The sequence below is a fragment of the Narcine bancroftii genome, chromosome 2 (assembly GCF_036971445.1).
Source record: "Narcine bancroftii isolate sNarBan1 chromosome 2, sNarBan1.hap1, whole genome shotgun sequence".
In the NCBI taxonomy this organism is placed as follows: domain Eukaryota; kingdom Metazoa; phylum Chordata; class Chondrichthyes; order Torpediniformes; family Narcinidae; genus Narcine; species Narcine bancroftii.
In genome coordinates this window covers 218,431,921-218,455,515 of record NC_091470.1, presented here as the reverse complement: position 1 = coordinate 218,455,515, position 23,595 = coordinate 218,431,921, and the positions used below count along the sequence as shown (strand labels likewise).

General features: G+C 43.1%; 1 protein-coding gene across 9 annotated transcripts in view; it reads left to right on the top strand.

The window, feature by feature from the left end:
- LOC138755080 (protein ITPRID1-like) overlaps positions 1-23,595 on the top strand; it is a 110,302-nt gene that overhangs the window by 71,189 nt on the left and 15,518 nt on the right. For 5 of the 9 annotated variants that reach the window (XM_069920305.1, XM_069920304.1, XM_069920301.1 and 2 more), the window contains 5 exons: positions 858-1,892; positions 9,379-9,441; positions 11,252-11,379; positions 14,141-14,252; positions 20,175-20,504. In XM_069920305.1, the coding sequence (XP_069776406.1) occupies positions 858-1,892; positions 9,379-9,441; positions 11,252-11,379; positions 14,141-14,252; positions 20,175-20,504 (1,668 nt within the window). Of the gene's footprint in view, positions 1-857; positions 1,893-9,378; positions 9,442-11,251; positions 11,380-14,140; positions 14,253-14,503; positions 14,584-20,174; positions 20,505-23,595 lie in introns of those variants that run through there. The other 4 variants (XM_069920308.1, XM_069920303.1, XM_069920302.1 and 1 more) reach the window with 4 other exon arrangements.

The following is a 23,595-nucleotide window of genomic DNA, read 5'->3' as shown; positions in this document are numbered from 1 at the left end:
GAAGGGGCAAAGATATGACAGATGAGATAACAATGTTGAGAAATGTACGGTTGGACATTTTGGAAGAGGAAATAAACAGGGAGATTATTATTTGGATGGGGATAAAATTCAAAATTTGAAAGTGCAAAAGGACTTATTGCAGGATAACCTATCAGGTGGGATTGGCTGTAAAGAAAGTAAAGGCTATCTTGACATTTATTTCAAGAGGAATAGTGTATAACAGTAAAGAGGTGTTGATGAGACTCTATGGGGCCCTGGTGAGTCCTCATTTGGAGAACTGTGTGCAGCTTTGGGCCCTTATCTTAGAGTAGATATAATAATGTTGGAGAGAGTACAGAGAAGATTTACCAGGATGATTCAAGGAATGTAAGGGCTAACATATGAGGAATGTTTAGCAGTTCTTGGACTCTATTCTTTAGAGTATAGAAGAATGAGAGGGGATCTCATAGAAACCTTTCGAATGCTGAAAGGATTGACAGAGTAGATGTGAATAAAATGTTTCCCTTGGTGGATGAATGCAGGATAAGAGGGTGCAATCTTAGAATTAGAAGCTACCCATTTAAAACAGAAATAAGGAGAAATTTATTTTGCCAGAGGGTCGTGGATTTGTGGAAATCGTTGTCACATACAGCTGTGGAGGCCAGATTGTTGGGGGAGCTTAAGGGGGAGAATGATAGGTATCTAATTAGTCAAGGTATCAAGGGATATGGGGAAAAGGCCGGAACTTGGAACTACATGTGAGAACAGTTTGGCTCAGGGTGGATTTGTGGAGCAGACTCGATGGGCTGAATGACCTACTTCTGTTCCTTTATCTTGTGATCTTGTGATTTCTCAATTGTCCATTTTCACACTTTCAGATACTGCATGCCTTAAAACATGATGATTGTGCCAGCATTAACAGCCAAGCCACTTCACAAGAAAACAAGCAATGGCCTCTCCAGATCAAGGATTCGGAACAGGCTTCGTGTATCATTGTTGATCAAGCCTCAGCCCCTGTATCCATCGACAGTGGTCAAACAAACTCTTTAGAAGCACTGTGTGTTTCACAAGAACAGAAAATATTCAATATGCAAAATCTGGTCCCCTGTTCTCATCCCCTTGATGATCACCAGGGGATAGCAGTTCCATGCGTCGGTCCCCTTACAGAGGAGGAAAAGGAATTCAATGAGGACAATAGCCATTTGCCCACAATGCCTTTAAAGGCTATGAAGCACAATTCCATTGCTGATGTTAATTTTGGGGAAATTAACTGGATCCAGAAGGCAAACTGTGATATAGACAATCCATATAATGACTCTGAGAGCTATAATCCAGCAACTGTGAAGGATTTGGTTATGAACCAGCAGGAGCCCGGCCTACATCAACAACCTTCTACTGCGTTAAACGAAGTGGTGACCATCGAAATTCCTCGAGAAAGGTGGCAGCAAGGAGACGTCATAATGGCTCTTTCTTTAGAACCACCACCAGTCTTATTTCAGTCTGACGAAGGCCCTCCCAAATGCACTTTATTTGAAGGAAGTGGCAAAACGAGGGATGCTTCAGTGCAGACGGAGGGCAGTAGTGAGGAGTACACAATCAAAATGCGGCAGCCGGACCGAATTGCGAAATGCGCTCGACTTGAACCTGAGTTTCAATCCGGCATCCAAATGACAAAATCAGCCTCTTTGGACACTGGACTGTATATCATTGAGCAGAATGCTCAGAAACGAACTCCAGCCTGCTGCCTGTCCTGCCATCATTGCTACTGTCTCTGGGATGGATTTTCATCAGCTGGCTGCAAAGCTAGCAGTAGGAGAAGTCCGGCAAAGACCACTGCCTCACACTCTGAGGCACAGCTGATCAAGACCTTGCAGCAGTTACAGCAAATGGCAAGAGCCATCTCTGGATCTCCGGTGAGTACACTGCATTCAACCATTAATAGTAAACAAATCTGCCAAACTTGGCCGAGTCGCACTCACATTTACAGTGAGCGGACTTGTCCTGGCTTCCTGAAGTAGTAGCCATGAAGGACACAAGCACTTGTATCAGCACCTTGATCAGTGTTGACAAGTTGAGTCCAAGAGCCTGCTGCTGTACTGTAAAGCTCGATGGCTCGCTACCATTTCACCCGCAAGAGGAGTGTATAAAACTGAATAGCTCCCCATGAAAATTATAGGTCAGTTTTATCCGAGTCTTTATTCTCCTGCCAATTCCTCTTCAGCACATGGCTGGGGAAGTTTTACTGAAATTGGGAGCTGTAAAGTACCTTCTAGTAATCTTCTTTCCCAATTTCTTCAGTTGATGCTTGGATCCCATGTACACTGTGATAATTGGAAAGCCTACCTCCAATTTTATATTTTTTGTCAAACACGTGGGAAGCTAAATGTTTGTTGGACTGAATGCAAACGATCATTTTGTCCCCACTGAACAGAGAAACTATTTTCACTTGGCATTTCCAGTTGTGCAGCCAAGTTTTCCCCCTTAACCAGAATATTATTTGGAACATAAAACATTACAGCGCAGTACGGGCCATCCGAACTACCATGCTGTACTGACCTATATAAACCTACTCCACAATGATCTAACCGTTCCCGACCCTCTTACATCCATGTGCCTGTCTAAGAGGCTTTTAAATGTCTCTTTAGTGTACCAGCCTCCACTCCCAACTCCGACAAACCATTCCAGGCACCCACCAAGCTCTGTACCAGCCTCCACTCCCACCTCCGACAAAGCATTCCAGGCACCCACCAAGCTCTGTATAAAAAAAAAGCCGAACTCGAAATCTCCCCTGAACCTTCCTCCACGCTCCTTCAACAGATATCTTCTGGTATTGGCCATTGTCGCCCTACGAAAAGATGCTGTCTGTCCACCCTATCAATGCACCTCATATTCTTGTTTCAAAATTTAAGAATATTTTATTGTCACGTAATAAAGCAGAAAAAGTCACATTACATGAAATTTACTTTTGTCTACCATATGATTTGCCATTGGCAGAAATTGCCTGGCACTCCTTACAGTCAGAGGAAAAGCAAAAGAGAGTTCCCCCCCCACCCCACCCCGCAGAGTCACAAAGTGTCCAGGGATTTGCCTCCAGCGCTCCTGTAGCCTCCACAGACACACAACCATTAGACAAACCATTAGGCAACACGGGCACCAGATCCAAACCTCTGGCACAATATGGAAGCCTCCAGCACCCTTGGTACCCTCTCCGTTCAGAAGCCTGGTACCCTTTCAACCAGTCTCCAGCAGTCTGCAGCAAGCCCCTTGACTTGCAGTCGCCTGTAGTCTGCGTGGGATTCTCGCCTCGAGTGACCCAACAGCCCCTCTGCCTGTGTGTTCGTCAGCCCCCGAGCCCTTTGCTGGTCCGCCGCCATGGTCACTGTCCCATGGATCGTTTCTTCTGATTCCCCTTCTCAAATGGGAGTATCCCCATTTTCTGGTGCCCTGCCGCAGTCCGCTGCTCTCCTGGAGTCAGCAATCCCTCATAGTTGCTGCCGAACATAGGTGCCATCATCTCGGGCCCAGACCCCGTGGTCTCAGGATTTGAAATTAAAAAAACATCAGCTCTTTTAACAAGTCGTTTAAAGCCCGTAAAGACCTGTGGCAGTCAGTCTGTGCCTTTGGATCCTGCGAAGGAGCGTTGTGTCTTTGCTTCCCACTCTCCTGGGTCCACACCAGTGGCAGCACTGCCATTACAGAAGTTCTCGCAGCGCTGCCATTAAGTCACATCTCGTCCCTTGTCACTTTAAAAAGCACTTGCTCTGTCATCCTTCTGTTTATTTAAACATACAGCACGTAACAGGCCTTTGTGGCCTACAAGACATACCGCCTAAATACCCCAATTAAACTAAAACCCCCGTATGTTTTGAAGGGGTGGGAGGAAATCTGAGGACCACGGAAGAAACCCACGCAAATACAGGGAGAACGTATAAACTCTGTGCAGACAGTGCCGGATTTCAACCTGGGTAGCGGTTAGCACAGTACTATTACGAAAACAGCCAGGAAATCCAGGAGCTGCTGGCAAAGAAGCGAGCTGCCCACCAGGCTCACCTTACAAAGCCGTCCTGTCCAGAGAAGAAACAAGCCTTCCGTCGCGCATGCAGCCATCTACAGCGCAAACTCCGGGAGATCCAAAATGAGTGGTGGACTAGCCTCGCCAAACGAACCCAGCTCAGCGCGGACATTGGCGACTTCAGGGGTTTCTACGAGGCTCTAAAGGCTGTGTACGGCCCCTCACCCCAAGTCCAAAGCCCGCTGCGCAGCTCAGACGGCAAAGTCCTCCTCAGCGACAAGATCTCCATCCTCAACCGATGGTCAGAACACTTCCAATCTCTTTTCAGTGCCAACCGTTCAGTCCAAGATTCCGCCCTGCTCCAGCTCCCTCAATAGCCCCTAAGGCTAGAGCTGGATGAGGTCTTCACCCAGGATGAGACATATAAGGCAATCGAACAACTGAAAAGTGGCAAAGCAGCAGGTATGGATGGAAGGCTGGCGGCAAAACTCTGCATGCCAAACATGCCAAACTGCATGAGTTTTTCAAGCTTTGTTGGGACCAAGGAAAACTACCTCAGGACCTTCGTGATGCCACCATCATCAGCCTGTACAAAAACAAAGGTGAGAAATCAGACTGCTCAAACTACAGGGGAATCACGCTGCTCTCCATTGCAGGCAAAGTCTTCGCTAGGATTCTACTTAATAGAATAATACCGAGTGTCGTCGAGAATATTCTCCGAGAATCACAGTGCGGCTTTCGCGCAAACAGAGGAACTACTGACATGGTCTTTGCCCTCAGACAGCTCCAAGAAAAGTGCAGAGAACAAAACAAAGGACTCTACATCACCTTTGTTGACCTCACCAAAGCCTTCGACACCGTGAGCAGGAAAGGGCTTTGGCAAACACTAGAGCGCATCGGATGTCCCCCAAAGTTCCTCAACATGATTATCCAACTGCACGAAAATCAACAAGGTCGGGTCAGATACAGCAATGAGCTCTCTGAACCCTTCTCCATTAACAATGGCGTGAAGCAAGGCTGTGTTCTCGCAGCAACCCTCTTTTCAATCTTCTTCAGCATGATGCTGAACCAAGCCATGAAAGACCCCAACAATGAAGACGCTGTTTACATCCGGTACCGCACGGATGGCAGTCTCTTCAATCTGAGGCGCCTGCAAGCTCACACCAAGACACAAGAGAAACTTGTCCATGAACTACTCTTTGCAGACGATGCCGCTTTAGTTGCCCATTCAGAGCCAGCTCTTCAGCGCTTGACGTCCTGCTTTGCGGAAACTGCCAAAGTGTTTGGCCTGGAAGTCAGCCTGAAGAAAACTGAGGTCCTCCATCAGCCAGCTCCCCACCATGTCTACCAGCCCCCCCACATCTCCATCGGGCACACAAAACTCAAAACGGTCAACCAGTTTACCTATCTCGGCTGCACCATTTCATCAGATGCAAGGATCGACAATGAGATAGACAACAGACTCGCCAAGGCAAATTGCACCTTTGGAAGACTGCACAAAAGAGTCTGGAAAAACAACCAACTGAAAAACCTCACAAAGATAAGCGTATACAGAGCCGTTGTCATACCCACACTCCTGTTCGGCTCCGAATCATGGGTCCTCTACCGGCATCACCTACAGCTCCTAGAACGCTTCCACCAGCGTTGTCTCCGCTCCATCCTCAACATCCATTGGAGCGCTTTCATCCCGAACGTCGAAGTACTCGAGATGGCAGAGGTCGACAGCATCGAGTCCACGCTGATGAAGATCCAGCTGCGCTGGGTGGGTCACATCTCCAGAATGGAGGACCATCGCCTTCCCAAGATCGTGTTATATGGCGAGCTCTCCACTGGCCACCGTGACTGAGGTGCACCAAAGAAAAGGTACAAGGACTGCCTAAAGAAATCTCTTGGTGCCTGCCACATTGACCACCGCCAGTGGGCTGATATCGCCTCAAACCGTGCATCTTGGCGCCTCACAGTTTGGCGGGCAGCAACCTCTTTTGAAGAAGACCGCAGAGCCCACCTCACTGACAAAAGGCAAAGGAGGAAAAACCCAACACCCAACCCCAACCAACCATTTTCCGCTGCAACCGTGTCTGCCTGTCCCGCATCGGACTTGTCAGCCACAAACGAGCCTGCAGCTGACGTGGACTTTTACCCCCTCCATAAATCTTCGTCCGCGAAGCCAAGCCAAAGATTACAACGCCAGCAACCTGGCTTCAAATTCACCACTGTCTACAAGGAGTCTGTATATCTGCATGGGTTTCCTCTGAGTGCTCTGGTTCCCTTTCTCATTCCAAAGATGTATGGGATTGTTGGGTTTGTAGTCTCATTGGTCTAGTTGAGCAACATTGACTTGTGGGCCAGAAGAGCCTGTTAATGTATTGTACGTCTCAATAAATAGATAGATTCTGGAACAAAAAAAATAGAAGGTTTAAATAACACAACTAACCTGTGCAGGAGAAAAAGGTTGCTGATTTAGAATGCTTCATTCTTGTAAACTTGCTGGAATAGTCAGTTTGCTCTTTCACTCTGTCAATCCCATCATTCTAATTAGCAAATGTTACACTTCTTATGCACGCTTTTTTTTGAAAATTTTAAAAACAAAGAAAATACAAAAAAAAACAAATTACAAAATTCCCCTTCCCCCTCTCCCCTTAACTAAAGTACTCCCTCCCCCCCCACCCACCCCCCCCCCCCACCCACACCCCCGGGAGCCTTGAACATACAATAGACAGGTATTAAATTATAACTGTTTGGTGTGCCAGCTATACACAAATTATTTTACTTAAGATCTATAGCCATATATTCCAAATAAGGACCCCACATTTCAACAAAAAAAGAGTAATTATTTCATGTTTTAAGTTAATTTTTTCCAAATATAAACACGACTGTAATTCATTATGCCATCTTCGTACACTTAATTCCACATCATTTTTCCATGTAACAGCTGTAGATTTTCTTGTTACTGCTAATCCTAATTGTACAAAAGCTAAATATGTTTTTTTTTCATCTGTAACCTTACATTTAACCCAATAAACACATAATTGGCTTAATACACGTTTCTTGAGCAGAGAATGGATCTGTATCTCATCAAAACCCACATATAATTTGAGTAAGTCTTCTGATTCTGTAGTTCCTTTCACGATTAATGATTAGGTACCATTTGCAGTCTGAATTACTTATTGCATTTATATATTAACTTTCTGTGATTTATGTGTGATAGTTTCCCAAACTTGTGCCTGTTGACAAACTCCATTACTTTGGTCCATTCAGAAGATTTGGTGGCTCCAAACTAGAAGATTTTCTGGATGTAAATTTTGTGAATACTTCCATGTATTTTTAATTCAATTATTTGAAAAATATATCACACAATGCCATTTCAGTGAAGTTGAGAGGGAGCACTGGAACCAGAACCAGGTGTGGGTAAAGGGAACAGGGCAATGGAAAGGAGTCAAAGACGGCACCCCTGAAGTACAATCAAAATCAGGATTTATTGTCATGAACAAGTCATGAAATAAATTAAAATAAAATGGTACACAAAAAGTAAGCCAGTGTATGGTTCATTGATTATTCAGGAATCTGAGGGCGGAGGGGAAGAAGCTGTCCTTGTGCCATTGAGTGCTTGTCTTTAGGCTCCTGTACCTTTTCATTGATGGTAGCGGAATGAAGAGGGTGTGGCCTGGGTAGTGGGGGTCTTTGAGGATAGAGGCAGTTTTTTTTTAAGATACCACCTCATGTAGCTGTCCTCGATGGAGTGAAGCCTGGTGCTTGTGATGTTGCAGGCTGATTTAGCAACCCTCTGGAGTTGGAAGGAATGTGGTAATGGAGGTGGTTTCTCAGATTTCAGATTTATTGTCAGAGTACATCACATTCTTTTTCCCAAGGGCGCAGTAGAATTACAACTAATTGGTAGTGCAAAAGATAAACTGTACACAGCGTAAAACATGTAAACAAAGAACTGTAAACAGATAATGAATATAAACAAACTGCAATACAGAGAGAACAAAAAGAAAATCAAGAAAGTGCACAAGTAAGATTCCTTAAGTGAGTCTCTGATTGAGTTTGTCATTGATTCTGATGGTGGAGGGGTACCTGAACGTAGTAGTATGAGTCTTATGGCACCTATATGTCTTTCCTGATGGCAGGATTGAGAACAGAGTGTGCGCTGGGTGTTGAGGGTCTTTGATGATTGCTGCAGCTCTCTGACGGCAGTGTTCCCTGTAGATGTACTCAATAGCAGGGAGAGTTAAAATTAACGATGTATCAAATTGAATTTGTACAAATTACTTTAGCAATTTCTAGGAAATTAACAACAATATCATGGAAGTCAGATACAGATTTAGGCATGGAAAGATAGCATGCAGAATTTTGTAGCTGTATACCACTTGAGAAGATTACTTAGTTTACAAAATAAATATCATGTATTTTGGAAAATATGGCACCCATATTTGCAAAATGTGGGTTAGTATGTTTAATAGACTCTCTGAAGACCTCATTTCTTGGTAACCTCCAATATTAGACTTTATGATATAAATACTCTATTCCCTTGGCATTCTCTGGTCCTTCTTTTTCTATTTTCTTCTCTTTTTTTTCTATCTTGGGATTTTGGGGGGAGGTGGGAGGGTGGGGGGGGGGATGTGGTTATATATCACATGTACAAGTTTTTGAAATAATTTTTGAATTGAATGTAATGTAATTATTATTGTGGTTTAAAATTTGTAAATAAAATATTAAAAAAAATAGTTGGGGGGCGTTTTGTCTGTGATGTCCTTTTAGTGGGTATTGGTGAACCCATTCCAGTGAGTTTAATGAAGTGAGAGAGCTGTAGTGTTAATGGGAACCAGGATCCCAGTGGGTGGAAGCGAACATGGGAGCCAAAGCCCAGTGGGTGGACAGGGAGAATGGGACCGAGGGCTCCAGCAGGTGGTAGGTCAGTGTGGTGGCTGGAGCCCCAGCTGACTGATGGATGGGAAACACAGGATCCTGGGTCCCAGTGAGTGAATAGAGAGTGTGATGACCAGGGTCCCAGCAGGTAGAGAGGGAGCATTGTAAACATACCTGGTGAACAGATGTTGAAACCATGGGATTTCCAGTAGTCAGATGGCGTATCATCAGTTTTACTGTAAATTAATTCTTCTCATTTCTCAACTAAAATAGAGCATGTTGGATTATCCATATAGCACATCCATGCCTACATCTTTTACTTATGTATTCCTTGTGTCCTTATTACTTACTTTGCCATTTAGCTTCAGAATGTAACTGTATTACACTTCCCTCGTAATTGGATACTAATAAAAATATCATTAATGTTAGATTATTTTTAACAAATATATGACATCATTCAGATTATATCAATTGACATCTCATTTTCCAGCATCAATGAGTATTATATGTATTTACAGGTCCTGTTTTTACCAATGGGAACTTTCCAACATCATGTCTTCTCTAATCACAGCCACTCCAAGGTAGGAATTACACTGATGAGGCATTTCAGATGAAACTGTCATGGTTTAGTTGGCTTATCATACCGAACCATTTAAAGGTAGTGATATTGGTCTTTGGCAATATATCCTTGTGCCTAGATTTTAACAGCTGTGTTGAAAATCCTCTTTTAAGTAAAATGGCAATATTCATTCGTACACAGAATTGTTCATGAAATTACTCTTCCTGGACCGATCCCTTCTCTGCCACTGTGGATTAACATCACTCTATAACTCCTCTGCATTTTCACACTGTACAGATGCCACAGTGTCATTGCTCCATACAATTCAACAAGAAAGTGTGGAAAATTGGTTGGGTATGTCCTGCTGACAAAAAGTTAGATAAATCCAATCTAACTAATTACTGTTTAGTCTTCTGTCAATCGACAAAACAATGAGTGTGATCTGCACAAAATTCAGCTGGATTCAAGATGATTTTATTACCATGAGGTAAAAGGCACACAATTTGTTTTTCCTCATTTGCAAAGACCACTAGGCCAACCCCACTATCAAGGCAAGAACAAGAAATGAAAGAGTGTCTCTTCAGAGACATTGAATGTCAATGGATCCCACCACCTCTTCTGATGTCACCAGCTCCTGCACTCCTGTAATTGTTGTGATAAAACTCAGAATAGAGTGTCTGCTTCTGGAGTCTGGCGCTGAATGTGCAAATGATGTTTTGACAGAAAATGCTAGAAACACACCATAGATCAGGTCATGCCTGTGGACAGAGAAGCAGGATCAAATTTTGGGGGGGGGGGGGGGGTCTTTGAGCCTCTGACACATCTAGGAAAGATAGAAAATGTATTGTTTATGCTGCAGAGAGGAGTGGATGGAAGAAAATCTGTGAAATCAATTGAGATGGGAGATTTGTAAACCTATAATTCTTCTTAATCTCTTTTATATGTGGTCAAGAAAGGGCAGTGATTCATGGTCAATAGGTCAGGTTGACAGAGTTTCAAAAAGGCAGCTCATTCCTCGATGGCTAATTAGAGATGGGTATATGTGCACGTCTTCCTGGAATGACTGTGTTACAGATAAAAGAATGAATTTCATGACTTTCCTGCATAAAGCATTGTACTGGGAGAAACACACACAATGCTGGAGGAACTGAGCTAGCCATGGAAAGCAAAGACAGTCATTGATTTGACCTGAATCCCTTCATCAGGAATCTCAAAGTAGAGGTTGCACTAATTTTCAAGTTGCCTGATGTAAAACCATAAGACATAGGAGTAGAAATAGGCTATTCAGCCCATCGAATCTGCCCTGCTATTTAATCATGAGCTGATCCATTTTCCCACTTAGCTCCACTGCCCAGCCTTCCTCCCCATAATCTTTGATACCTGGCTAATCAAGAACCTATCAATCTTTGTCTTGACTTGACCTCCACAACCACCTGCAGCAACAAATTCCACAGATTTACCGCCCTCTGGCTAAAGGAATTCCACAGGGGGCCACAGCGAAAAAAGGTTGAGAATCACTGTTCTGAGCAGATGCCCTTCCTTCCTGCAGTTGCCCCCTCTTGTCCTAGACTCTCCCAACCATGTGAAACAACCTTTATACATCTTCTCTGTCTATGCCTTTCAACATTCAAAATGTTTTATGAGATTCCCCTGCCCCCTCGTTCTCCTAAATTCCAATGAGTAAAGGCCAAGAATTGTGTATAGAAAACTGATCCCAAATCAAGTATAATCATCTCTCTACAAATTCTTTATTTAGCTTTCTCAACATATAAAACTCAGCTTCAGCATAATTCTGGTCTACCAAAGTAATTAGATGTCTTTTAAATTTCCAGCAGATCTTGCAAGAGATTGAGACCATGAAGAAATATCTACAGAGCTTTCGGAGTAGATTGGTGGACATAGAGCAGGACATCATTGAACAGCAGGCTTCAGTCTACAGTGATTTAACTGAGGAGGAGAGGTATGTGCAAAGCAACATAAAATGTTGGACCATTAAAGCCATCATTGACAAAACATTTAATTATGGAATGAAAAGACTATTGTCCACAAATTTGACAATGTTTAGTAACGCCCTTGCATATTTGCTTAAATTCAAATTTTGTGGAGCTTTAGTTTAAAAGGATAGTGACTCTACCCAGTTCTTCATTGAAATAATGTGATGAACTGAAAAAGAGTCTTCAAGTGATTTCTAACTGCCTTGGAGATCTCGAATTGACATTAATGTTACTGGAAGCAAGGAAAAGACAAACTGAAAATATTTAGCATTGTTGAAATCAGCTCAGGTATAAAGTGAAAGTCATCCTAAGGCTCCTCTGTCCAGACAAATGAACTGAGAACAGTTAATTCTTTTGATAGCCAACTAGAAAGCGAGCAGCAAAAATAATGACTCGTTGGTCCACCAGATCAGCAGTGTTCATGGGTCAAAGCGTGGGTCTGTCCCAACCACCTACTCTTGGGCAATGGTTGGGCACAATGCCCCTTGCAACATCTGCAGTGGGAGAGTAGGCCAGACCATGGCTGGGAATATGGGTTTGTGTATGGCTGGGAGCATGCTAGGTATAATAGGGCATGGCAGAGTGTGAAATTCTAAATGTGACTAAATCCACATGTCAGACTCACCAGCCTTTAAATTTCTGGATTGTCCCTATAAACCAAGCACCAATACTGGCCACTTTCCAGTCATCTGGAACCTCACCTGTTGGTAGTGAGGATGCAAAGATATTTGTCAAGGCCCCACCCATCTCCTCTCTTGCTTCTCTCATTCAGCCCATTGAGTCTTGCTTCTCTTAAGGGAGGTGAGTCGTCAGTGTTTAAAAGAAAATAGAAGCAGGTCTTAGCACCATTTGAATCGTTGAGGAGAGGATAGGAGCTACAAATGGGGGGGGGGGGGGGAGAGAGAGAGAGATCAGTCAAGTTAGTGTTAAAAAGAGAAAGGCACCTGAAGGGTTAAGCAGAGTGATTTGTGGGATTGAGTAATTAAGATAATTGGCAGGGACAAATAAAGGGAGGGGAAGCAAAAGGAGTAGCTAGTGAGAGCAGCCTAGTGTGTGAGTGGCTCATTGAAGGAGTGTGACCCTTTGGCTGAGAGCCTTTGGTGAGCGGAGGCTGAGGAAGGGCTTACTCCCAGAGTAGGGCTGGTAAGTTTCTTTATAAATTGAATTAACTTTTGAATAGTAAATAGAGGCAATGGTTAATGCAGGCCAATGCTTGGGATGTGGAAAGTCAGGGATGGCATGTTTATTCCTGATGACTACACCTGTGACAAGGTGCATCTGGCTGCAGGTCCTGAAAAACTGAGTTGGGGACCTGGAGCTTGGATGATCTTAAGGGAGGCAGGAGAAGTGATTAGGGGTTTCAGGGAAGCAGTTGCCCTTATAAGTCAGCAGACAAGTAACTGGGAGACTGTCAGGAGAGGAAAAGGGAAGAGTTAGACAATGCAGAGCACTCCTGTAGCTGTTGCCCTCAACAACAAATATACTCTTTTAGATATGGGGCTGTTTGGGGGGGGGAATGATCTGCCAGGGACAAATTGAAGTGGTCATGTCTCTGGTACAAATGCTGTCTGTCTCCTGACTCAGAAGGGAAGAGGTTTGGTTGGGGGGGGTGGAGGGAAGAGAGAAAGAGGAGAGGTGAATTGGGATTAGACAAGTGGATAGGAGGTTCTGTGAATAAGACTGAGGCTCCTGGATGGCATATTTCCTCCTTGGTGCCAGGGTTGGGGATGTTTCTGATTGAGTTCCTAGCATTCTGGAGGGGGAGGGGGAAGCAGCTAGATGTTGTGGAATAGTTAGGAGTAGGAATGAAGTGGGACTATAGGGATTTAGGAAGGAAGTTAAAAAAGCAGAATCTTAGGAGTGTTAATCTCAGGATTGCTGCCTGTGCCATGTGTCTGAGAGGGTTGGAACAGAAGATTGCGGCTGAAGAGTTGGTGCAGGAGGCAGGGGTTCAGATTTGTGGATCATTGGGATCTCTTCTGGGGAAGGTCTGACCTCTACAAAAAGGATGGGCTGCACTTGAACTGGAGGGGGAACCAATACCCTGGTGGGAAGAGTTTGGAAGGGCTGTTGGGGAGGGTTTAAACTAATTTGGTGGGGGGAGGGGGTAGGAATTAGAATGTGAGTTCGATAACTTGACGTGGCAACCAGTTCTAATATTATGCATGAATATTGGAGATAGTAATTGCCTCAATCTATTCAATTCAACATCAGTTGTGGAATAAATGTTAGCCAGGGTTATTTTAGAAATGGAATTGTGGGGTTTTGTATCCACTTGGAAAAAACTCTCAATTTTGTGCCTCATCTCAAAGCACCTGAACTATTACAGCACTCTCTGAATGCTGAACTAAAGTTTCCACAAGGATTGCGATTAGTTCCAACAGTGTAGCATGACAACAGTGTAGTACTCAAGACCAGAGAGAGTACAACATGCTTTTATTCAATAAGAATGGCACATGTGGTCTGTGGACTGAACTGGGATTTTGGCAAGGGTCCAGGGTTTATATCGGGATATGCGGGGGGTGGGGTCAGGAGAGGAGCCAGTCCTCAGAGCATCGTACTCAGCAGTGAATTCCCAGTTCACTGCAAACATTAAGTTCAACTTTTGATGGGAGTCTTTGGGAACAGCAGTATTTTAGTTTAATTTGGCCTTACTTGGAGCAGGCCTCGTGGGCTGGAGGGCCTGTTCTGTGTGGGTTGAGTTAATGAGCAATTGTTTTCTACCAGAGAAGATGTGAACCGACTCCAAACACTACGCCGGGTAGTGCGTCAGGAGGTCACAGAAATAGAACTTCAGCTTGAGGATCGGGCTCGACAAGTTGGAGAAGTAATGAAAATGGTAAGTTTAATGTTAAATGAAACCATTAATTCTAGGTAGTTTTAATTGCAGCTTTTACCAGACCTATTGTTCTCCTTTGGGGCAGGACTTTGAAATTTTATCTGCTTAATTTGTTAAAAAATGTTATTTGTTTTGCAAATAGTCCAGATTTGCAGAAGTAAATAATGCAAATTCTGAGGCCTCTAGGTTAGTATGTTGTCTTGTATTGTTAACATGTTGAGATCTGCCATCATTATCTTACTTCTCAACAGCCAACCTTAATCTTACCAGGATATAGTGAACAAAAATGCTGGAGAAACTCAGTAGGTCACATCATCGATAGGAAATAAAGGTTAGTGCAAGGCCTTTACAGTGCCAGCGATAGGGACTGGACTGGGGTTCGAATCCCACGCTGTCTGTAAGGAATTTGTACATCCTCTCCATTTCTCTGGGGGGGGGGTGGGGGGGTTGGCTCCGGTTTCATCCCACCCTTTGAAACGTACCGGGGGTGTAGGTTAATGGGTGTAAATTGGGCGGCATGGACTCGTGGGTCAAAAATGGCCTGTTACTTTGCAGTATGTTTAAATTTTTTTTAATGTAGAATTTTGAAATCAACAATTACCAGTACTTGAAAAAACCAGCAGCTGAACACCAAGCAAAGGAAAACAAATTGAGTCAGGAAGTAAACACTATATTTGTGGTCATCTGAAATATAAATCCCAAGGGCTTCAGTGTTCCCAGATGGAAGATTCATTGATTTGATGTTGGGCAGCATTGGGCCAATATAGCAGGCCGATGGCAGAGATGTCAGAATGTGCTGGGGTAGAGAATGAAAGAGACAGGAAATTAGAGGCTTGGGATGGATCTCCATCGTCCACCAGTCCATCTTCAACAACCACCTCCTTTTCAAAAGACTTTACTGTACAACCACTGAAAGTGCAAACCTTGCCCTTTTACCACTTCCCCTTTCACTGTCTGGAGTCTCAGCAATTTCAAGGGAAGCATCCAGTCAGTACAGAGGACCCGGCCAAGTACTGAAAACCCATTCTGACCAATGTACTCAAGAATCTCTTCAACATACATGTTGTTGTTGTTCCAAGACAATAGTCAAAAGGCTTTCATTACTTCATTTCAATTGGCACCTACATGTAAAATGTGCATAACATTGCTCACAGTTCCTCTTCAAAGTCCTGCAGATATGAATTCTCCAATATCTCACTCTGGCAGGGTGTGGAACCCACCTGTTTCGAACAGGCTTCAAACATTCTGGTGTCCAAGAAGATTGTGGTAACCTACCTCAATGACTACTGACCAGTGGCACTCACATCCACAGTGATGAAGTCTTTTGACAGGCTGATGTTGATGCAAATCAGCTCTCTGTTGGGCAAATTGGAATGTTGCCAATCACAGCAATAGTCTATTAGCAGATGCCAGCTCACTGCCACAACACTCTGGAATATCTGGGCAGGAAAGATGCACACATCAGGATGTTCTTTATTGACGACAGTTTGGCATTCAACACCAGCATTCCTTCAAAATAGATCAGCAAATTCCAATACCCCACTGTGCAATTTGATCCTGGCCTTCCTCTCCATCAGACCGCAATCAGTGTGGATTGACAAGACATCAGAATCTTCATCGGCACCAGAGAACCACATATTTTGTATTTAGTTTCCTGTCCTTCTCGCAATATATCTATGACTGTGTGGCTCGATATGACAACATTTCTAAAGTTGCTGAAGATACCTCTGATGGAATATTTGGGAATGTTTTGGGGAGATAAATTGGTAAAATTAGACTAAGTTACACTTTAAAATAGATCTTATTTGAAATATTGGAGAATTCATATCTACAAGACTTTGAAGAGGAACTATGAGTAATGTTATGCACATTTCACAAGTAGGTGCTAATTGAAATTATGTCATGAAAGCCTTTTGACTATAGTCTTGGAACAACAACAAGAGCCAGGTTGTCTGTTTTGGACATTTTTGCAAAGCTTTTGACCTCTGCAAAGTGTTCACTCAGAGGTCATTGTTTACCTAAACAACAGATTGACCAGAAGACTGATTCCTATTGTTTGCTGGAGAAGGTCAAGGGTTTTGCAAGTGCGAGAGAGAAGGACCTGCTGGTGGCAGTTTGAATCTCAGATAAAACGAGAGACAGAAGGGAGTTTTTGACTGTGTGTGTGACACAGAATGCGGTAACAAGCCAGGAGAAGCTTGTTGGAGCTGAAACAGAAAGCTCCAGAGTGGCAGATGGCTGGAAGTGCTATCTGTCTGATGTTTCTCTTGGAATAAGTGGAACAGAAAGGAACTCTGTGTTAGCCTGAAGGAAAGAGGTTATCATCTGGAGAACCCTTTCATCAGCAAGACATTGAGGTAACTAATGGTGGTACCTCAGTTGTGGAAATCCTGGAACAAAAAAAAATCTCTGCAAACCTTACAAGAACCTTCCTCAGTGGTAATCATTTATCTTTCGAGCCCCAAAGCCTGGTGAACTTTATACATGTTAAATTCTGTGCACAGTATAAGAATTGCCTGCAACCAGAGAACTGGGAAGAATGAGAAGTGAGATTGGAGTGTGAACCAAAGAACTTTTGTTAAATTTACACACACACGTGCGCTTAGAATTAGAAAGGGGTTAAGATGGGTTAGTTAAGTTAATAGTGATAAGTTAGTCTGATTTTTCTTTTCAAGTTTAAAGATAATTAAAAACAACTTTTGCTTATAAGTAATTACTTGCTGTGGTGATTATCTATTGCTTCTGGGTTTTGGGGACCTTTGGAATCATAACACCACCATATCACTCCTTGAGAAGGGGGTGACGTGTCAGCGTATAGGAGGAAGATTGAAAACTCGGCTGATGGTGTACTAACACCAACCTCTCGCTCAATGTCATCAAGACCAAAGAGTTGATGAAGAGGGTGCTGAGGCCAGAAAGGGTTCCCAAAAGGCCTCAGGTGCTGAATCATACTGGAGGTTTGGATCTGGAGCTCAGGTTGCTGATGGTTTGAACAGGGGTCAGCACAGCTGGAGGAGCGCTGAAGGCAAATCTGCAAACACCCAGTGGCTCTGAAGGGATTCTTTTTCTCTCTTACCGAGTCACACATTCATAGGTGCATAGTGAGGGGGGGGGGGGGGGGGGCAGGAAGCTAATTACACCTTACTGTCTTGAATGTAGCCCATTCATCAAAGGCAAAGCTCTCCCCACCGTCAAGAACGCTGCCATCAGAGAGCAGCGCCAATCATCAAATACCCACATCACCGAAGATGTGCTCTGCTTTCATTGCTGCCATCAGGAAAGGGATATAGGTGTCACAAGATGCCTGCCACTATATTCAAGAACAGCTCCTACCCCTCCATCAGACTACCAAACAACACCCTCAGTCAGAGACTCATTTAAGGGCTGCATATTATTTATTAATGAATCTTTTATTTCTTTGTTGTACGGACTGCATGCTTAAATTCCTTTCTTTTTTACATTCTCTCTTTTGTATACATATCCTTCATCTTAATTGCAATTTAGTTATCAATAAGTAGAAATCGTGTCTGTCCCTCAGGAAAACTAATCTCCGGTTTGTATGCGATGTCATGTATATACTTTGACAATTAATCTAACCTTGAACTTGATCTTTCCAGATGAAGTAACACTTTAATATATCTTCCAATCGAATGGATTGCATTTAGTGTTCTTCACAGCTGTTTTATCCAATTGAGGAACTAAAAGTTCAAAAAAAGACTGAAGGTTCAAGTATATTCTCAATAATGGAAAATCTAGCCATACTGCCCTCTTGACCATCCCTCCTCTCATACACATCCACACTCCAAAAACAATCATACAGGTTAGGACATGGCTAAACTGACACATCTGTTGGGCAAATGAGGCAAGCCATAAATAACCTGATGTGGTTATTCCCGGGGCTTGAGTTTCTCAACATGATCTACCATCCATATTCAACCCATGGTCTCCCCAAACCTGTACAACACCCTTATTAAACCGATATGAATGTAGGGTGTACTTTTTCCTGGACCCCTCCAATCCTGGAGACAGGAGGCAAGTATCAGCAGTCACAAACCTCAGCTGATGTACTGATGAGACTATGTCTTATTCAGCCCAATGAGTTTGCCCTGCCATTCTATCATGAGCTGATCCATTTTCTGACTCAACCCCATGGTCCAACCTTCTTCCTATAACTTTTGATGCCCTCTCTAATCAAGAACCTAACAATCTCTGTCTTAAATGCACCCAGTGGCTTGGCCCCCACAACTGCCTGTGGCAACAAATTTAACCACCCTCTGGCTAAAGAATTTTCTCTGCATATCTAAGTCTTCAATCCTGAAGTTGTATCCTCTTGTCCTAGACTCTCCCATCATGGGAAATGACCTTTCTACATCTACTCTGTCTATGTCTTTCAACATTCAAAATGTTTCAATGGGATCCCCCACTCGTTCTCCAAAATTCCAATGAGTACAGGCCAACAACCATCAAAAGTGCTCCTTCTATGTTAACTCTTTCAATCTCGAAATCCTTGTGAACCTCCTACGAACCCTCTGGGGAGGAACTTCTTTTCCCAGAGAGCTGTGAAGCTGTGGAAACAATAGAAGTGAATGTGACACAGTTAGGAACATTTTGGGGGATTAAAGGTTAAGGAAGAGACTCCTACTTGTGTTTTGCCCCCTGTCAGTCAAGGCTTTGCAAGAGTTTTTCATTTGACAAAGCAAGAATTAAAAAAAACACATTTAAAGCTAGCATACAAATAAATATATAAATGTCACATTTTCCGAAGGAAACCAACAACTTCATCTACGTTTTTCCTCAAGAATCAGGAAACAATTGCAATTTGGATCAAGGCTTTTAATATTTTAAATTAGCTGCAAACGATAGATGACAGCTCTTGGTTTGTACTCCTTGTAGTTCAGAAGAACGAGGGGAGACTTTATAGAAGCATTTTGAATGTTGAAAGGCCTGAACAGAGTAGATCTGGCAAAGTTGTTTCTCTTGGAAGAAGAGTCAAGAACAAGAGAACACAACTTCAGGATTGAGAGGCATTTAAAATCCGGATGCGGAGAAATTCCTTTAGCCAGAGTGGTGAACCTCTGGAATTAGCTGCTGTGGCCCACTGTGGAGACCAGGGTATTGGGCGTATTTAATCCAGAGATTGATAGAATTAATAATTATTACTTATGACCATGAACTGACCCTAGCCTGTCTAAAATAGCCCAAGTTTATCTTTCTCTGCAACCATTTTATTGCAGAATCTATTCTATAGAGCAATGGGATAAATAATGATGCACAACTTTTCAGCAGGTTAGAATGGGTACACTCAAAAAATATTCGATATTGATAGAAACTTTGCAAAGGGTATATTGCAATCAAGTAAATTTATGGAAAATTTTAAGATTTCTTGCGTGTTGGAGGACGGTTCTGAAATCTGATATCTCGTTTTGATGACCTCGCTTTCTTTCTTTTGTCCCTGTATCTTTTACAATTTTTGAAGGCTTCTGTCTCACTTTTGTTTGATGTCATTGAATTGAGCTGACCTTCTCCCAACGTAAAATTATGACTTCCATAATTTTATAAACTTCTATTAGCCTGGGCAACAGAAGTTATGGGGAGAAGGCCAAGCAGAGGGGATGAGTGGGAAAATGGATCAGCTCATGATTAAACAGCAGGCCGAATGGCCTACTTCAAGTCCTCTGTTTTATGGCCTTATGAAATAGTAATTACTCATTATTATTATTCAGTTATTGCTCCTATTTAGTGTTTGCAAGGTTCCATGTTTTGACATATTGCTTTGCCTTCGTATTGAATTTCAGTAAATGTTTTAAACCATTCGAATTGCATTCAATTCCTTTGCAATAATTTCTGACTTTGATACTTTGTGGAAAGTACTGATGATGTGATCTGAAGCATTAAAAAAGTACAAAACCTGCTTTTTTTCAGCAGATGCTGACCTTGTTGGATGAACAGTCTTCTCTCTTCTCGCATCTGGGAGCGCTGAAGCAAACAGAGGGCGCTGCATCAGAGGGACCCGTCTGTCCTTCCTCCATCGGCATGACATCTCCACCGGACACCCGCTCACAGGAGTTGCCATTAAATAAAGGAACAATTTGCTCGAAGCATTCTATGTTGGGTGAATGTCTGCTCAATTCAATGACCTCAATCAAAAGTGAGACGGAAGTCCGATCAAAAACTGTAAAAGATACAGGGACAACAGAAAAAAAGCATGGTCATCAAAATGAGGTATTGGATTTCAGAACCATCCTCCAACACGTAAGAAATCTTAAAATCTTCCATAAATCTACTTGATTTCAATATACCCTTTGCAAAGTTTCTATCAATATCAAATATTTTTTTGAATGTACCCATTCTAACCTGCAGAAAAGTTGTGCATCGTTCTATATCCCACTGCCCTATAAGAATAGATTCTGAAATAAAGTGGTTGCAGAGAAAGATAAACTTGGACTATTTTAGACAGGCTAGGATCAGTTCAATTTCATAAGTAATAATTATTAATTCTCGAGGGGATGCTTTGCGGCTGACGTGAGTGGTGGAAGGTATTCCGCAGATGTTCACTACTTGCTGAAAGACAACGGTTGAGATTCTCTGATTTTTCTAATGTGATTCTAAAGTCCTTAGAGGATGTGTTGGGAGGACTGAAGAAGATTGAGGTCCTCTGCCAGAGGGATCCCTCTAAGCATGCAGTAAAGTTCCTAAACATTTACAAGGTTAGAGAGCAGATATTCCTTCATTCCATGCATGGTTTCTGCCAGGCCTTCATAATGCTTGCCTGCCATTAGTTTTCATTGTGGGCTGCAAGAAAGTGACGGCCTGTCCAATTCACACAAAGAGGGCGACAATAACAGCCCTCAATGACTGCCATTATGACATGCTTTGAGCGTCTGGTGATGGCACACATCAAAGTCCACCTACCAGTGACACTGGCCCCATTTCAGTTCACCTATAGAAGAAACCATTCCATTCATAATGCTATAGCCTTGTTCCTCAACTCCATCCTGACCCACCTGGAAAACGACACTTCATACGCCAGGCTGCTGTCCATTGACTTAAGCTTGGCATTTAATATGATCGTTCCCCAGAGGCTGATGGAGAAGCTGTCCTCGCTGGATTCTAGACTTCCTAATGGAAAGACCACCGTCTATTTGGGTCAGCAGCAGAACATTTGAGCATAGTTACACTGAGTACAGATGCACCACAAGCCCACCTTTGTTCATGCTATTGACCCACAACTGCATCACCAGATAAAACTCCCAACAGAGTTGACAAGTTTGCAGATGACACAACAGTAGTTGGCCTCAGCAGCAACAATGATGACATACTACTGAGAAGAGGTGGAAAAATCTCTTGATATGGTGTGAGAATAATAACCTGAGCCTTAACATGGACAAGATGGAAGAGATGATTGTGGACATCAATAACTCAGTCATGGGGAGATTAGAGAACACCAAGTTTCTTGGAGTCCACTTAACAAGCGACCTAATGTGGACACAACATCTCCTCACTTGTCATGAAGGCTGCACTTCCTGAGAAGACTGAAGTGGGCTAGGCTCTCAGCCACCATCGTGTCAACCTTCTACTGGAGCTCTATTGAAAATGCCCTTGCTGGCTGCATCACAGGGTGGTATGGTGCTGCAGAGAATTGGATTGGAGGACTCACCACAGGACCATAAGAGTAGCAGAGAGGATCAATGGGGTCTCCCTCCCCTACATCAATGTAATCTTCTGGGATTATTGTCTGAAGAGGGCATGCAAAATCGTTGGGGACTCCTGCACAATGGGAAAGAGATATAGGAGTATCAGAGCTAGTGCCACCAGGCTGAGAAACAGCTCTTCCCATGGTCATTGAGAATGCTGAATGAGCAAAGGAACTGCTCACACTAACCCTCCGAGACACTCATATTTACTAAGCAATATCTATTTATTTATTTATATCTATGTATATTTGTGCTACGTATGCATTGATTGGTCTGTAAGTGTGTTATGTCTGGTTATGTCCTGCACATTATGCACCACGTGCCAGAGAACGCTATATCGTCAGGTTGTACTCGTGCAATCAGTTGATAATAAACTTGAATATCATTGTCTCAGTTCAGAACAGAAAACAGGACAGGAACAGGCCCTTTGGTCCACATGTCTGTCACACATGTCTCTCATAATGACACAATCTGACATGATGTTAAATTAAACTAGATCTCTTCTACATGCACTCGATCTAAATTCCTGCCTTCTCTGAACGTTCATCTTAAAACCTCTTTAAGCATGACTATTCTTTCTGATTCCACCAGTACCCCTGGCAGCCTATTCCAGGCATCTACCAGTCTCTGCATTTAAAAAAAATGTCCAGCACATCTCCTTTAAACTTTCCACCTCCCACCTTTATGCGTGTCCTCTGGTATTTGAGAGATTATGATATTTTTACCCTAGCAGAAAGATTCTGACTGCCTTCCTCATCTAGGACTTCCACAATTTTCTAAACTTCTATGGGGTGTCCTCTAATCCTCCTGCACTGCAATGAAAATGATCCAAGTTTGTCCCACCTCTCCCCTTAAGCTCACATCCTCTAAACTAGGTAAACCTAGTTTACCATTCTGGTAAACCTCTTCTTTACCCATTCAACTAAAACCTCAACAACCTTGCTGTAACAGGGCCACCAGAATTGTAATCAGTACTAGTAGCCACATGACTTCCCTACCGTGTACTTAATGCACTGCCCAATGAGGGCAGGAATGGTAGGATACCCTCCTAATTATCCTATTTACGTGTGTGGCCCCTTTCAGGGATTTATGGTCCTGCATCCCCAGACCCCTCTGCACATTAATGATTTTAAGAGGTCCGCCATTAACTGTATATGTTCTCCTGACATATGACCTCTCAGAGTGCAACACCTCACACTTGCTCTGATTAAACTCCATCTGCCACATCTCTAACTGAGCTATATCTTACTGTAGACTTTGAGAGTTCTCCACGCTGTTCACAACCTTGATGTCATCTGCATATTTGCTAACCGGCCAATCTAGATTTTCAGTCGTTACTTTTATATAATCACAAACAAGGGTCCCTGAGTCTATTCTTGCAGAAGACCACCGGACTGCCTTCTATGGGCAAATGTTGAATCCAAATGATCAATTCACCCATAGATCCCATTCACTATGCCTTCTGGATAAGCCGGCCATGAAGGACCATATCAAGTTTCCATTGCAGCACATTCATAGAAACGTAGAAAATAGGTGCAGGAGTAGGCCATTTGGCCCTTCAAGCCTACACTGCCATTCAATATGATCATGGCTGATCAGTACCCGGTTTCGCCCTTCTCCCCATACCCCCTGATCCCCTGAGCCACAAG